The sequence below is a fragment of the Bidens hawaiensis genome, unplaced genomic scaffold (assembly GCF_021521415.1).
Source record: "Bidens hawaiensis isolate Kalapana, Puna unplaced genomic scaffold, B.hawaiensis_p1.1 tig00001032_1, whole genome shotgun sequence".
Classification (NCBI taxonomy): Eukaryota; Viridiplantae; Streptophyta; class Magnoliopsida; order Asterales; family Asteraceae; genus Bidens; species Bidens hawaiensis.
In genome coordinates, this window is record NW_027491060.1 from 4,587,681 (window position 1) to 4,603,505 (window position 15,825).

Sequence of the window (15,825 nt, forward strand, 5' to 3'; positions counted from 1 at the left end):
TCGGTTTTATGGAGTCGGTTGGCGAGGACCAAAGGATGTTAGGGTTTGTCGGCAACGACACGCCGTGGATGAGGATGTTTACGATGAACTACCCCGCACACCGGGAGCTTACGCTAGAGGTTTATTCAACATTCCGTTCCAGGTGTTTTTCTTTTTACTTTAACTTTGTTTTCCGCCTACACATTACTTTAATATATTCAAAACATTTTGTTTATTTAATTTCAGGCCACGGGAGGCGGGGAGGCTAGAGGTGCCGATGAGAGATCAGAACCCAGTGGGTCGGGTGTGGGAGGTTTCGTTCAAGATGTTTGGGGTCGGCCGGTACTTTTCATTGGAGGAGTTCGCTGTGGCGATCGGCTTTTACACCGAGGAGGAGGTCCGACAGCCGATCTACACCGCCAGCGTCCGCAGGGCCGCGGACGATTATCTGCGCGTTTGGTGGCGCGCGATTGCGAGTAACCCTTTCCCTAAAAGTAGCCAAACAAAAGCCTCCTACATCATTGACCCGTTGTACAGGTACGTGAACCTATGTTACTTTACATTACACTACATTGTAATATATTACGCTACATTATATTATATTTACCTTATATTATATTTCGTTGTGCAGGTACCTACACAGGCTGATAGCCTCGTCAGTACAAGGTCGTCATCAAGGTGCTGACCACTGCAAACTCTCAGACTTGTTCTTTCTGCGGTGCCTGTTGACGAAGATCGATTGCAACCTCGCCCATGGCTTCGCCTACTACATCGCCACATACCCGCACAGGCAGGGAAGAGGATCGTTGCTTGGTGGCCCCTACGTGACGCGCATCGCGCATTATTTGGGACTTGAAACACAGGTAAATAACCTTACGATCCCGACTGTATCCCCCCGCGAGCTCGCCCGTGGTAGCGCCCAGGGCATGCGTATTGTTCTCAAGTTTAGGGACCCCGACGGGACAAGAAGAGACCGTCTCGTCACGGACTTCGGTATGCCACCGTACATACCGGTGCCATTAGTCGAGCCTCCACCATTGATTGCCCCGGAGGTGCACGTCGACGACAACCACGAAGAGCAATCGGGGGACGAGTACAGAGGGGAGGGGGAGGATGAGGCGGCGGATGGAACGGAGCAGGTTCAGGTTACTTTTATAACTCGTTTACATTTATTTGTTTATGTCTAAATATTAACATTTAATTCTCACTTTAATGTCAGCCACGGGTGCCGCAGCACGCACCGCGCACCTATCGCGTTATGCGTTTAGACCATGCCACTGATGCACGCTTACGGAGAGTCGAGGCCGCGGTGCTACGGATGCAACGTCAAATGGATTGGATGATGGAGAGGGAGGCCAGCCGACAGCGCAGTGAGGATTACACATTACCTCCCCCACGCTTTGATCACGAGGCTAGCACATCAAGGGCCGGCGCCTCAACTGACAGAGACGAAGACGGGGACACGGTAGTGTAAATATTGGTTTACACTACTTTTTAATATTCTATCAAACTTTAATATTTTGTATGTTATGAAGTTTTTATGAACTCGTTATGAACTTTACAACTTTTATATTTTGTATCACATGGTTTTATGTTTTTTTTGCTTTCTAATATTGAAAGGTAAATCCAACCAGGTAGATAAACATGATCATAATATTAGTTTAACTACATAAACAAAAACGAAAACGAGGAGAGCTTAGATTCCAAAACACCAAAAATCAAAGCAAAATGAAGATGTTTATTTCATTTAATATTTTTTTTAAACAAATAGCCAACACCTCATATTATATTCCTCAAGTCACTTATTTTATATTTATTTAAATATATATCATTTTTTATCATAATAATCATAATCATATAATTAAAACAAATTTATATTTAAATCAAATTCTTATAATTATCAACTTAGGTTAATATCATTAATATTAATATTAATGATAATAATATGTTGATTTGAAATGGTGAGATGATAGTTGATTTGATTGATTGACCACATCATCGTACCCCGCCGCGTTTACTCTTTAACGTCGCGTCTTGTGCGGTTTTCTAACTACACCGGCGGTGTGGTTAGAATTGCCCTAAATAAATAGTAAGTCGTGAATAAACCCGGTTTCGGTGTGGTCGTGTATGTATAGGTTGGTTCGATAAATATGGTTGTTATTCCTCCGTCCGATTGAAAAGAAAAAGCGGTGACATTGATTAATAATAATAATAATAATAATTATAAAAGTCGTCTTCTTTCAATCCATCTACGGTCCCTCACAGTCTCCATCGATCTCTTCCGTTTGTACGATTCAACAATTGCCAACCAAACAGGTTTTCAGTTTTCAAACCGATTGCAAAGGTAATCTTATTCTTATTAATCTTAATCCTATCAATCCAATCAACCCCCTTTTGTTTTCAACTTAAACCTAATTCCACCTTTTCCCTTCACGGGACTTCCCTTCACTCCTTATTCACTTTCCTCTCTTTCGATTTATTATTATTATTATTCTTATTTTGCAGATTCAAGAACCACCCAAAGTTAGATGCTTTACGGATCAACTCCCAAATTCTCATCTGGGTTTTGTTTTAATTAAGCTGAATTGAATTGGGTATTCTTTATTTGATATGATTGTTGACATATAGATGAGTATTTGTATTACACAATGGGTGTGATTAGGTATAGTCCATGGATGCAACCGACAACCCTTTATCTGATCTGTTAGGTGCTTTGAAATCTTGGGGGGTCCCTCGGCGGTCTGACCACCCCGTTAACGTGTCGAGGGACTTTTGGATGCCCGATCACAGTTGCAGGGTATGCTACGACTGTGATTCCCAGTTTACCTTGTTTAACCGCAGGCATCATTGTAGGTTTTGTGGTCGTGTTTTCTGTGCCAAGTGTACGCCGAATTGGGTCCCCGCGACACCGTCCAGTGATTCGAGTAGTGTGAGGGAAGAGTCGGGGAAGATTAGGGTTTGTAATTATTGTTTTAAGCAATGGCAGCAGGGTGGTTTAGCTGATCATGAGATCCAGGCCGGGAACCTGGATCTTAGCACTTCACCTTCTGCTGCTAGTTACATCAGTACCAAGTCCAGTGCCACTGCTGACAGCAGCTGCGTAACGTTTACGACTGCAGTTAGCTCCTTTCAACAAACCCCTAATCATTGTCAGTCTTTAGTGATGGAATCGAATTTTGATGAGCAAAACACCGTAGCAACAAAGAATGATGAACAACGCGTTGATTTGGGAAGTCATTCTCCTACCCGAGCTGCGTTCGACATGAACAGGTTTTCTTTTATAGTTACATTTTGTTTCATCGCTTTTTCTCTGCTTGAAAAATGAACCTTTTTTTATTTTTTAAATTATGATATATTTATTTGTGAATGTTTTATTGACACTAGGGGAGATGAGTTGGATGATGACTTTGCTTATTCAGGACAGCTGTCGCAGGTTGATAATGCATATTACGATGAACTACAATTAGATGACTATGGGTCCCGCAAGGTGCATCCAAATGGAGTGGCTGCTGATTCAAGCAGCTCTTCATTGCAAAACAGTTTCGAGAAAAAAGAAGACGAACATGATGCTGGTGATGAATGTGAAGCATCATCGTCCTCGTTATATGCTGCACAGGAGATTGATTCTGAACCTGTGGATTTTGAGAACAACGGAGAGCTATGGCTACCTCCTGAACCTGAAGACGAAGAAGACGAAAGGGATGCTCTTTTATTTGATGATGATGACGGAAATGATAATGGTGATGGTGTTGGAGAATGGGGATATGGCAATTTGGGGAGTGGAGAATTTCGAAACAGGGATAGGTCAAATGAAGAACACAAGAAAGCTATGAAGACTGTAGTTGATGGACACTTTAGAGCATTAGTATCTCAGCTGTTTCAGGCTGAGAACGTTGCTGTAAATGATGAAGAGGAGAAAGAGAATTGGCTAGAAATTATAACATCACTTTCATGGGAGGCTGCATCAATGCTAAAGCCAGACACAAGCAAAGGCGGTGGGATGGATCCTGGTGGTTATGTCAAGATCAAGTGTTTAGCTTCTGGACGTCCTTGTGACAGGTACAATTTTTGCATCAATACTATATATATAATTTTGTAGATGCATTTTAAGTTGATTGTATTGAGGATTTTAGCTGAGCAATATCAGTCATTATAATTGTGGAGTAGTTCATAGTCATGCGTGATATACTTGTATTTTTTTGAATATGAGATGCTATTCGTCTTTCTACATTAAGATGCTTATCATATTTTGTTTTTCTCGAGTCTACTGTAGTATGCCAATTACAACATTAATATATAGGTTCTGTCTTTGTGTATTGTTTTGTTTATTTGTGGCTTACACTAATCATTTTGAGATAAGAGGCTTCTTCTTGTTGTCTCAATTATTTCATTATGAGGAGCTGACTTTTGTTTCAACATGATTTTGCACTTCTCTTTATCTTCTTGTAACGTTTCATCTTTTTTCAGTATGGTGGTCAAAGGAGTTGTTTGTAAAAAAAATGTGGCTCATAGAAGAATGACATCAAGAATAGAAAAGCCAAGGTTTTTAATTCTAGGAGGGGCACTGGAGTATCAGCGAGTATCTAACCTTCTATCAAGTTTTGATACTTTATTGCAACAGGTTGCTGTTTTTTTCTTCTTTCCGTCATTTTTCATTGTTCATCCTAGAGTTTGTTGAACTGAGTTAGCACTTTAACATTTTACATAATCTTTTTGTATAGGAAATGGATCATTTAAAGATGGCGGTGGCTAAGATAGACTCACACCAGCCTGATGTTCTTCTTGTAGAAAAATCAGTTTCACGTTATGCACAAGAATACCTTTTGGCGAAAGATATATCCCTTGTTTTGAATATAAAAAGGCCACTTTTGGAGCGAATAGCGCGTTGCACCGGTGCTCAGATAGTTCCTTCAATCGACCATCTTTCATCTCAGAAATTGGGATACTGTGAAATGTTCCATGTTGAGAAGTTTCTAGAAGAACATGGAAGTGCAGGGCAAAATGGGAAGAAATTGGTCAAGACATTGATGTACTTTGAAGGCTGCCCGAAGCCATTTGGTTGCACGGTAAGTCATTGCCATTTGGTTGCATTGTATTTGGAAGCCACCCATGTATTTGTTTATAACGAATATGAAAAAAAACATGTCTAATGACGAAAGACAAGAACACCATTGCATTTCGCTATCAGTAAGCAAATTTTCAATGCAAAAATAACGTTTTAATGTGTGTGACAATTTGTTATTTTGAGTTTCTCAGATATTACTACGAGGTGCGAGTGGCGATGAGCTGAAGAAAGTGAAACACGTGGTTCAGTATGGAGTTTTTGCAGCCTATCATTTGGCTTTGGAGACATCTTTTCTTGCTGATGAAGGAGCCACACTTCCAGAATTACCCTTAAATTCTCCACTAACCGTTGCGCTTCCGGAGAAGGCATCAACCATTGACCGGTCCATTTCAACAATACCTGGTTTTACTCTCTCCATGAAAGACAATGAACCACCTAGGACAACTAGTCTTCCTATGTCAGACGTGTTTACATCCATAATGAATCAAAAGTCACAAACAATGCTCTTGCCCCTTGGGGAATCTAATAATCGTTTGTCTCAAAACAAGCCTTCTACTTCCATGCTTGACAATTCCACCCCAAATTCAGATGGCTCAGATGCACCAAAGGATTTCTCCGAAGCAGTAATGACAAATGGTGAAATGGTAAACGCCTCACAAATTGGTGATGACATGGACAATGCTGACCAATTTTTGGAGGGAAAGAATGGTGGTGGTTCAAAGGAAGAGTTTCCTCCAACACCATCGGATCATCAGAGCATTTTGGTATCATTGTCATCTCGGTGTGTGTGGAAAGGGACCGTGTGTGAACGGTCCCACCTATTTCGCATCAAATACTATGGGAATTTTGATAAACCGTTGGGACGTTTTCTTCGAGATAATTTGTTTGATCAAGTAAGTTACTAACATGTTAAAATTGTGTTGTTATAAAAATTAGTTGCGCTTTGAGATTTAACGGGAATTGTGATTCTTTGTTGGTAGGGATATAGATGTCCTCAGTGTGAGATGCCCTCAGAAGCACATGTACAATGTTACACACATAGGCAAGGCACACTTACCATATCTGTGCAGAAATTGACGGGATTACCCTTACCAGGAGAAAAAGATGGTAAGATTTGGATGTGGCACAGGTGCTTGAGGTGTCCACGGGTTAACGGGCTCCTCCCTTCAACCCGGAGAATTGTGATGTCAGATGCTGCTTGGGGTTTATCGTTTGGAAAGTTTTTGGAACTTAGTTTTTCTAACCATGCTGCTGCCAGCAGGGTGGCCAACTGTGGCCATTCTCTGCATCGTGATTGCCTTCGTTTTTATGGGTGATTATCTTTTTATTTTGATATCAGAATTATTAATAAATGTTTTTATGTCATGAGTACTTGTGGTTTACAGGTTTGGAAAAATGGTTGCTTGTTTTCGGTATGCATCAATTAATGTCCATTCAGTTTACCTTCCTCCTTCCAAACTTGTTTTCAAATATGAGAATCAGGAGTGGATACAAAGTGAAGTGAATGAGGTTTGTTTGAAATAACTAATACTTTGGGCTGCGACTGAATTAGGTGAAATTTTGTGTATTTTAATTGTATATAACGCATGTGCAGGTTGTTAGCCGGGCTGAGCTATTATTTTCTGAAATTCTTAACGCATTGACTCAGATTTCAGAGAAGAAATTTGGGAAAAAATCATCCAATAATAACACAAATATGACACAATCAAGACGCCACCTAGCAGAATTGGAAGAGATGCTACAGAAGGAGAAAACAGAATTTGAGGTTGCATATCCTACTTTTTTTTTAACAAGTTTTGCTAGATTTATGGCTCACAACTATGATATATCATATATGTAATATTTGCAGGAGTCGCTTGAAAAGATTATAAATCAGAAAAGCCAAGGCATGATTGATATTTTTGAGATCAACCGATTGCGAAGACAATTGCTGTTTCAATCTTACATGTGGGACCACCGACTGGTGTATGCAGCTAGTGTTAGTAGCAACAGTTCTCGAGGTGATCTGGATAGCTCGAAATCTGAAAATTTGGATAAACTAAGTGAACAAGTTGCTGATTCAGATATTAGTGAAACTGTTGATGTGAAGCAAAGTCAGCCTGAAGTAATGGTGGATTCAAGCCCTAAAGACGAGAACAATTCTGATGTAGGTGTTCATAGGGTGGTTTCTGAAGGGCAGTTATCAGTTATGGCTAGTTTATCGGACACCCTAGATGCTGCATGGACCGGTAACCCGCCGGGTTCTGATCTCAATGATTCAGATGATAAGGTAGATCATGCTGAAGACCATACACCGTCATCACTTCCGTCTCCTACAATGTCTACAAAGGGTTCTGAAAACGTGGAAGATTTGTCAAGCTGGTTTAGTATGCCGTTTTTAAACTTCTATCGTTCTTTAAATAAAAACTTGTTACCGACTACCCAGAAACTTGAAGCCCTAAACGAGTATAAGCCGATTTATATTCGTGAATCAGAACTCCAAGGCGGGGCCCGGTTGCTTCTATCTGTGGGCATCAATGACATTGTTGTCCCTGTGTACGATGATGAGCCAACAAGTATCATATCATACGCGCTGCTGTCCCATGATTACGCTTCCCAGATGTCTGATGAAGTAAAAGAAGGGGAATCTATTTTTTCATCGCAATCTGCTGACTCAGCAATGTTTCAGTCATTCAACAGTTTTGATGATGCGACACTTGAATCTGTTAAAAGCGGTGGTGATGAGAGTTTATTATTATCCATGTCAGGATCTCGTGGGTCTCTCTCTTTAGACCCGCTGTCATACACAAAAGCGTTGCATGCAAGAGTTGAGTTTTCAGATGATGGTAAAGTGAAGTATGGTGTTACCTGTTATTATGCCAAACGGTTTGAAGCATTAAGGAGGTTGTGTTGTCCTGCTGAGCTGGATTACATAAGGTCTTTAAGTCGGTGTAAGAAGTGGGGCGCACAAGGTGGTAAAAGCAATGTTTTCTTTGCAAAAACTTTAGATGACCGGTTTATAATTAAACAGGTTACGAAAACAGAACTGGAGTCGTTTATTAAGTTTGCTCCTGCTTACTTTAAGTATCTTTCTGAATCAATTGGTACTGGTAGCCCTACCTGTCTTGCAAAGATTCTAGGCATTTATCAGGTATCTGATTTTTTTTTCTCGTTTTCTTTTGTTGTGGTATGAATCATTGTCTTTTATGTGAACTTTGTTTCTATTTCGTGTAGTTTTGCCGTTTGTTTATTAATGCGTGAGTATTTGTTTTGCGGTTTGTTTATTAACGCGTGAGTATTTGTTTTGCGGTTTGTTTATTAACGCGTGAGTATTTATTTTTGTGTGTAAAGGTGACTAGGCAAATGAAAGGGGGAAAAGAAATGAAAATGGACGTGCTTGTTATGGAGAATCTTTTGTTTGGAAGGAATTTGTCGCGGCTTTATGATCTTAAAGGATCTTCAAGGTCGCGTTACAATCCCGATTCTAGTGGGAGTAATAAGGTTTTACTTGATCAGAATTTAATCGAAGCAATGCCAACTTCTCCAATATTTGTGGGAAATAAAGCTAAACGGCTGTTGGAACGCGCTGTTTGGAACGATACTGCGTTTCTTGCTGTAAGTTTGTTTGATGATATAATATGTTTGTGAACTTTATATTAGATATGAAGATGAAGATGAAGATGCTATATTTATTGTTTTTGATTTGCAGTCAATTGATGTGATGGATTATTCATTGTTGGTTGGGGTAGATGAAGAGAAACATGAACTGGTACTTGGGATTATTGATTTCATGAGACAGTATACATGGGACAAGCATCTGGAAACATGGGTGAAGGCTTCTGGGATTCTCGGAGGGCCGAAAAAACGCTTCGCCGACTGTGATTTCACCCAAACAGTACAAGAAAAGGTTTAGGAAAGCAATGACAACATACTTCTTGATGGTGCCAGATCAATGGTCTCCGCCTGCTGTCGTGCCTACCAAGTCCCAGACGGATCTTTCTGAAGCCGGGAATGAATGAATGAATATGTATGTATATTTTGATGACTGCCAGTTATATATATCTATAGTTTCTTTACAAATCATTTTTGAGCATCAATCAGTATTTTCTAAAAAGATGGATGTTATTTGTTGCTTGCATGCATGCATGGTGGTGAAGAAGAAAAAAAGGGCATGAAAATTGTTATTAGGCCAAGAAAGTTTTGTACATTTGTGTTTGTTTATGTTGGTTCAATGTGTATATTTGATAGTCAATATTGCTTTTATTGTTTTTAATATGGAGTGTTGCATTTGCATGCTAAGATTGTAGATGAGAATGATGCTTGGGGTATTTCTAGAGTGCCATTTATTTAGATTAGTAATGAATCAAATATCTTTTCTAACTATTTTATTTTGGGAGACTGAATACATAAAAACTACAACTAGTGGCACTAACTTTTTAATGGATGAAGCAAGAGTTTGAAATCTGTTTTCTTTCTGGAAAAAAACAATTTAAGACATGTGTTGAGTGTTTTTTAAATTCTGTTGCTAATGATATTAAGTTTAGGCCTGTAAACGAACCGAATGTTCAGTGAGCTGTTCATGAACCGTTTGACGGGAAGTTCGTTTATATTTATTTAATAAACGAGCGAACATGAACAAAATTTTTTTGTTCGTTTAATTAAACGAACGAACATGAATACATATTTCGTTCGTTCATTTTTTCATATATGTTCATTTTTGTTATTACAATTATATTCATTTATGTTCGTAAATTGTTTGTTTAGATTTTAAACAAACGAACATAAACAAAGACGAATATGTTTAACATTTTAAAAATAAATGATCATGAACACAAAATATTTGTTCGACTGAGTGTTTGTGTTCATTATTATTAAATGAATGAACACAAAAATACCCATTCGGTTCGTTTACGGGTCTTAGCACAAATTTGTTGGAAGTATAAGAGCATATTCTATTTGCATTGTAACTCAAAACTAGGACAACCTTGACTACTTGGTTCCGAAAAGATAACAATAAATGTCATGATGTGGCGTCCTTGTCACCAACCAATTCTCTTTCAAATAAAATAGTTTCTTATAAAAACTAATTAAGATAAGATACATGTAGTTGTCAGATTACTCAATCGATCTCTTGTTTATTATATCAAAATGTTACATCCATCACTCTTTAGCCATATATATATCAAGCATTAATTTATTACTTATACATATTATTATTAATAACTATAAACCAGGCCAAAAGGGAAAACCAGTAGATAGCAACCGACTCCAACCATAAAGAAATTTTGTGACAGCAAAAGGTTTAGCCTCATTCCTATCCTTGATCACACCCCACCCTTTCCACTTAACCCTCTTCGACGTATCCGCCCCAGGCCCCTTGTTTTGGTACTCGCGATAATACAACGTATCCAACGCAAAGTCACCATCCCAAGGGTGCCATCCTTCCTTCTTTATCACGTCACTAATCACCGTTCGCATCACCACAGTTCTCGAAAACTTCTTCCAAGGCCTTCCAAGATACGTTGGAAAATTCCCTTGAACCGGTTTTAAGTCAGCAGTCGCACCAATGTTGCACTTTTGAATCACAATGCCCGTGTCCTGGTTCTTATCGGTTCGCCCTTGTGCTGTCACCATGTTAGCTTGACCACTATTGGGCTTGCGGGCCATGATGTCACAGAACTGGAAGAATGCAGCCGCATTGCCGAATATGAAGTCAACCGTGCCTGTCACCAAGCACTTGACGTAGAATTGGCGGTCAGTGTGGACGTAAAGAGTGTCTTGATAACCTTCCATGCTACATTTGTAGAATGCAGATTGATCCGATGAAACACGTAGTGCCACCGCTTGATGCCCTGAAGCCCCTGCTGTGTTTTCAAATGTGATATCGCGTGCCAAGAATCTATTGCCCATCACCGCTGCATGTATGCATGCCAATGTCGTTATTTTTTGGGTTATGCTATAGCTACATCACCCCATCTGATTTCACACCATTAAATGGCCGTTCGTAAAAGACGGATGGTCGATTTGACCCAAAAAATCAAACTTTTGAAAAATATTCGTCCAAACGGCGTTTGAACAATACTCAAAGGGCCGTTCTAACCATTGGGTCAAGCTATTCGTTTTGAACTTATGACCATAGATGGTCAAATTTTAAATTATTATTTTTTCTTTTGTTAAAACGACCGTCCACCTCTAATCCTAACTGTTGTTTGAAACAATATGTGATTAGATGTCAGACAGTGTGTATATTAAGCTAATTACCTATGGTTGCGGAGTTGAGGGTAGTGGTACCGTCTTTGCTTGCCACATTCTTGTTCCCTGTTATAATGGTTTTACCTCTTCCCGCCCCAACAAACATGATGTTTTGTTTGCCTTTTGGAATTTGGATATACTCCTTGTATGTAGTTAGAGAGACTATATTAGTTAGGGTTTATTGATAAATATATAGATATAACTATATTAGTTTTTCACTTTGTTTTTTAATTATTTTTACCGTCGTGCTATAAATAATTACATCGAGAGTTTCATTCGAGTTATATTTTTACCTTTGGTGGGTCTTCTTGAAAAACTTTAAAAAACCAGTCTTTTGGATAGTTTTAGGAACCTTTTCATAACTAGGTGATACATCCGCAAGTACTAGCCGACGTGATGATGATTTGGCAAGCTTCCATATGGCATTAGCGAGTTAGCAAAAAGTAAAGGCATTCACTCAATGTACTAGCAGAAATGGTGTCAACTCTGATCCGCATCACCACTTCCGTTAGTCCAAAACTAAGAGCACACACAACATGCTACCTTCTTCAAGGTTTGGATGACGTGACATGAGACAAACTAGGTGACTCCATTCATTGTGGAGCAAAGTTTGTGAGTTAATTTAGGCCTTAATTGTGGGTCCCAAAGTCATTCCCTCTCACATACTCGTATACATATTATTATATATACATATGTAACTTTAATGTTTTTAATAAGGTTTGTGGAAGTTTGGTGTTATGAAAGAAAGTGAGATTTTTTTAGAAAAGTTTGAAATTTGATGTGAAATTGATTCGACGGTTTGTTGTTGTAGATGCGGTAACACATGCCTTCACTCTATGCTAAATCATCCGTAAGCTTGCCAAATCATCATCAGATTCAGTTCCACTAGTATAGTGGATCACCTATATATGTCCAAAAATAGATCCAAAAACCACCCAAACGCCATGCATTTTCATGATCACCCACCAAACCAAAAAAACAAGTTCACCATATTCTGTACCTTGTAAGTCCCTGCCATTATCTTAATCACGTATCTCTTAGCACTTTTGTTTGGGGCAGCCTCCACCGCTTCCGCCACCGTCTTAAAGTTCCCCTTCCCGTCTTTCGACACAGTTACATTCGCCTTCACGCCTTTAAACCCCAACAATCTCCTGTCTCCAGCCGATAACCATTCCGGCCACATGATTTCATTTTCCCTCCTTAACTTTCGACCCCGATTACTTACCTCCGGGTTATTGGCAATGTCTATATCTGTCATGTCCTTAATCATAGCCAGCACATTGCTACACATCTTTCCCCCATGCTTCTGGCCTTCAATAACCAACTTTCGTATCCGCTTAATCACATAATCATCATATGATAACCCGTCCAAACAAGTTTCCTTATTGGTTATAGTGGTGCTCATTAAGGTTTTGAGGTCACCCGCATACTCACGAAGAGGCTTCTTCGTTGGGTACTCCCGTAGGTAATCGATGACAGTGTCGAGTTGTTCTAGATTTGCAGCCTCCATATCTAAGCAGTCATGAAGAGCCATTTTGGCACGTTTGGTGAGATTGGTTATGGTTGTGAGGTTGGTTATGGTGTGAAGGCTGGCTTCAATGGTTGCCTTTGTCTTGTCGATTGTTAGTTCGATTACATCTTTATTAGTTGCGATGTTTTGGGTCGCATCTGAGACGGTCGAGTAGCATATGTCTGGATACAAGGTGGTGGTGCATGAAGAAGTGATAATATTATTAATGTTGGAGCTTGAAGTTCCATGGCTAATGGAAGTTAGTAGTAGTGAAGCATAAATAATTAAAAGTGGCATGATTGTTTTGCTTTGAAAATAGCTTGTTTGATTGTTATACTGTTATCATATAACTAATAATGTTATTATATTTTATTTTGGAGAAAATGAAATGAGAGGTGTTTTACTAGAATAGTTAAGAAAGTGGGTAAAATCAGTTAATAGTTTGGGATAGGAACCGTTTCCGTAACATGCATGTTAATTTCTTTTGATTAATCACGTTTTTCATGTTTATGTTATGAATAATAGTTATTATGGTTATCAACACCTAAAATAGATTTGGCTTATTCTCCAAGTTTTCTCATCCCTATATAATATTCTATTGTATCTCATTGTATTATATACATCTTATTAATGAAATCTCCCTCTTTCTCCCTACGTGTTCATCTCTTACTCTTTTGCTATTAGGTTAGTTTCACAACACGTTATCAGCACGAAGCTATGACAATTTATTTGTCACCGTTTCATCAAAGTATTTTATGTTAAGTGTATCGTACAATTATCTTCGGCCATTTGAATGATTTATAAGGTACGTCAATTGCAACTTATACATTCTTTGTACTTGCCTGCAAATTTATATATTTTATTGGTATTGGGTTGCTAGTAGGGCAAAAGCGGCTTAACTATCCTAAACTTCAATTATGTGAATTGAATTGGTTTTGGTTGTAGTACTTTTCTTTTCTTTTTTTTTTCTAAGACAAGTCACTAAATAGATTGGTGTTCAATAACTAATAGGAAGATATTGCATCTTTTCGTTGAGTTTCAACCATGTAAATTAAAAAAAAAGATATAAAACAAAAGAGTAAGATACTGTGTGAAATAACTAATAACCGGATATTAAGAATATTATGGTTTTGAATCAATCTAATTTTATTTGCTATGCTTATATATATAATAAATAGTATTTTTTTAGAATATATTTTTCTTAAAGTTGTCATGTACAAGTTATAAAGATTATTCAAGTATATATCATGTTGACAAATTAAATTCGGGAAGTTTCTTTTGAAATTAACGTATAAAATTTTTAGGATTCTTGAATTTAAATATTGTTTATGTAGAAACATGAAATGAATCTGACCTGATCCATGACGATGTTCCCCGGTCTTCGAGATGAACGAACCACGACTCGATCTTCTTCTCCGGTAGCTTGAGATCTGCAATGGCTTTTTGGGGGGTGTGGAGGTGACTGCTAAGAAATCTCGAGGATCTCTTGTTTACAGACACAAAAATGGTTATGGTGATGGCTCTTATTGAGAACAACAACCTTTAATAAGGAGGTGGAGACCTCCTTATATAGGGAGCCTCATGGCCACCATCATGGTACCCTAATGGGCCTAGCCCAGTTAGGGTTACCTCCACAAAACCCCCTCAGCCCAATAATATTGTATTAGTCCATAAAATAAAATAAGCCAAACATAATAAATTAAGGTCGTAAGCTGGGTTTAGTACCATACCCCTACAAGCCCCCCAAGTCCAGTGTTGCTCCTAGGCGTGCAAGCGTTTAGGTGGAGCGCTGGACTTCATAAGGTGTGTTAGGATATGAGGCGGTTTTTCCCCTTTCTTCGGCCTTGTCTTTATTGTCTTTGAGTTTTGAGAGGTTTTCTCCATAATGGTGACATGTTGTGATCCTTATGATGATGATGGTGCACTGGCATGAATAGGATATAACACGCATCATAACAATAGTGGCGCGGGGCCTGATAAAAGATAGAGTGCGCATCTCGATAATAATGTAATGCAACTTGCGCGCGAGGCAGCTTACGAGCTATGAAAATAATGAAGCTTGCGCGCGAGGCGACTTACGAGCTATAAAATAATGAAGCATGCGCGAGTTGCGGCTTATGAGCTATAATATGATGATAATGATTGGCCCACAAGGGCCTCTTCTACGCAGGATGACTATCCCAGCTTGTCTTCAAAATAATAATGGAGGCTCAAACGGCCAGATAATAATAATGATGTCATAGGTGCTTGCGCGACTCGTAGCCGAGCCTGCAAAAACATATAAACTAACAGTGGATGTATTACAAGGTTCCCATCCTCGGGCAAATTATGAGGTGTGCCCAACCTACGTTGGCGCGTGGCCGTTTTGGGATATTATTAGGCTCCCGACCTTTATGTTTGGCGCGTAGCCGTATGGGTTTATGAGGATTCCCAACCTTTAAGTTTGGCGCTATAGCCGTATGAGTTTATGAGGATTCCTAAACTTTAAGTTTGGCGCGTGGCCGTATGGGTTTATGAGGATTCCCAACCTTTAAGTATGGCGCGTAGCCGTATGGGTTTATGAGGATTCCCAACCTTTAAGTATGGCGCGTAGCCGTATGGGTCTATGAGGACTCCCAAACCTATGTATTCGGCGCGTAGCCGTGTGTTCTGCATTAATATAAGCACAATTTTTGTGCCATTTCATGCAAATCTTATATACTCATACTTTTCGTTTTGTTTTATTTTGATTGTTAAACCAAAATCAATATAGGCAAAAAGTTTGAGGTTTTGTAAAAACTTGTGAAGTAATTCACTTACTTGAGGAATTTGTAACCAAGCATGTGCTATTGTTAGCGTTCTGGGATTTGGCCGCGAGGATTCCACGCTTCCGACACGAGTGTTCCGTACCTCTGACGCGAGAATTGTTTTCGCTTTGCCATGAGAGTTCCACGCCTCTAACGCAAGTGTTCCGCGCCTCTGACGCGAGACTTCTTTCAGATCGCGGAAGGTTTCCTTGTTATACTTGTAGAGGGGGGTAAATGTCAACAGCTTAAATCCT

At 39.2% G+C, this 15,825-nt stretch overlaps 1 protein-coding gene and 1 pseudogene across 2 annotated transcripts; one reads left to right on the forward strand and one right to left on the reverse strand.

Moving 5' to 3' along the window:
* The first annotated feature begins 2,090 nt into the window (after positions 1–2,090).
* LOC143555615 (1-phosphatidylinositol-3-phosphate 5-kinase FAB1B-like) lies at positions 2,091–9,044 on the forward strand (annotated as a pseudogene). Its single transcript, XR_013139233.1, has 12 exons — positions 2,091–2,323; positions 2,485–3,249; positions 3,364–4,038; positions 4,447–4,600; positions 4,701–5,045; positions 5,236–5,937; positions 6,025–6,356; positions 6,430–6,553; positions 6,639–6,809; positions 6,894–8,174; positions 8,375–8,638; positions 8,733–9,044. The product of XR_013139233.1 is annotated as a 1-phosphatidylinositol-3-phosphate 5-kinase FAB1B-like (transcript).
* Positions 9,045–10,062: 1,018 nt separating this feature from the next.
* On the reverse strand, positions 10,063–13,115 carry LOC143554022 (pectinesterase-like). Its single transcript, XM_077043892.1, has 3 exons — positions 12,276–13,115; positions 11,285–11,417; positions 10,063–10,938 (listed from the first exon to the last, which is right to left on the reverse strand). Exons 1-3 carry the CDS (start codon positions 13,080–13,082, stop codon positions 10,247–10,249), a joined length of 1,632 nt encoding a protein of 543 aa, XP_076900007.1. The 5' UTR covers positions 13,083–13,115; the 3' UTR covers positions 10,063–10,246.
* Between the last annotated feature and the right edge of the window lie 2,710 nt (positions 13,116–15,825).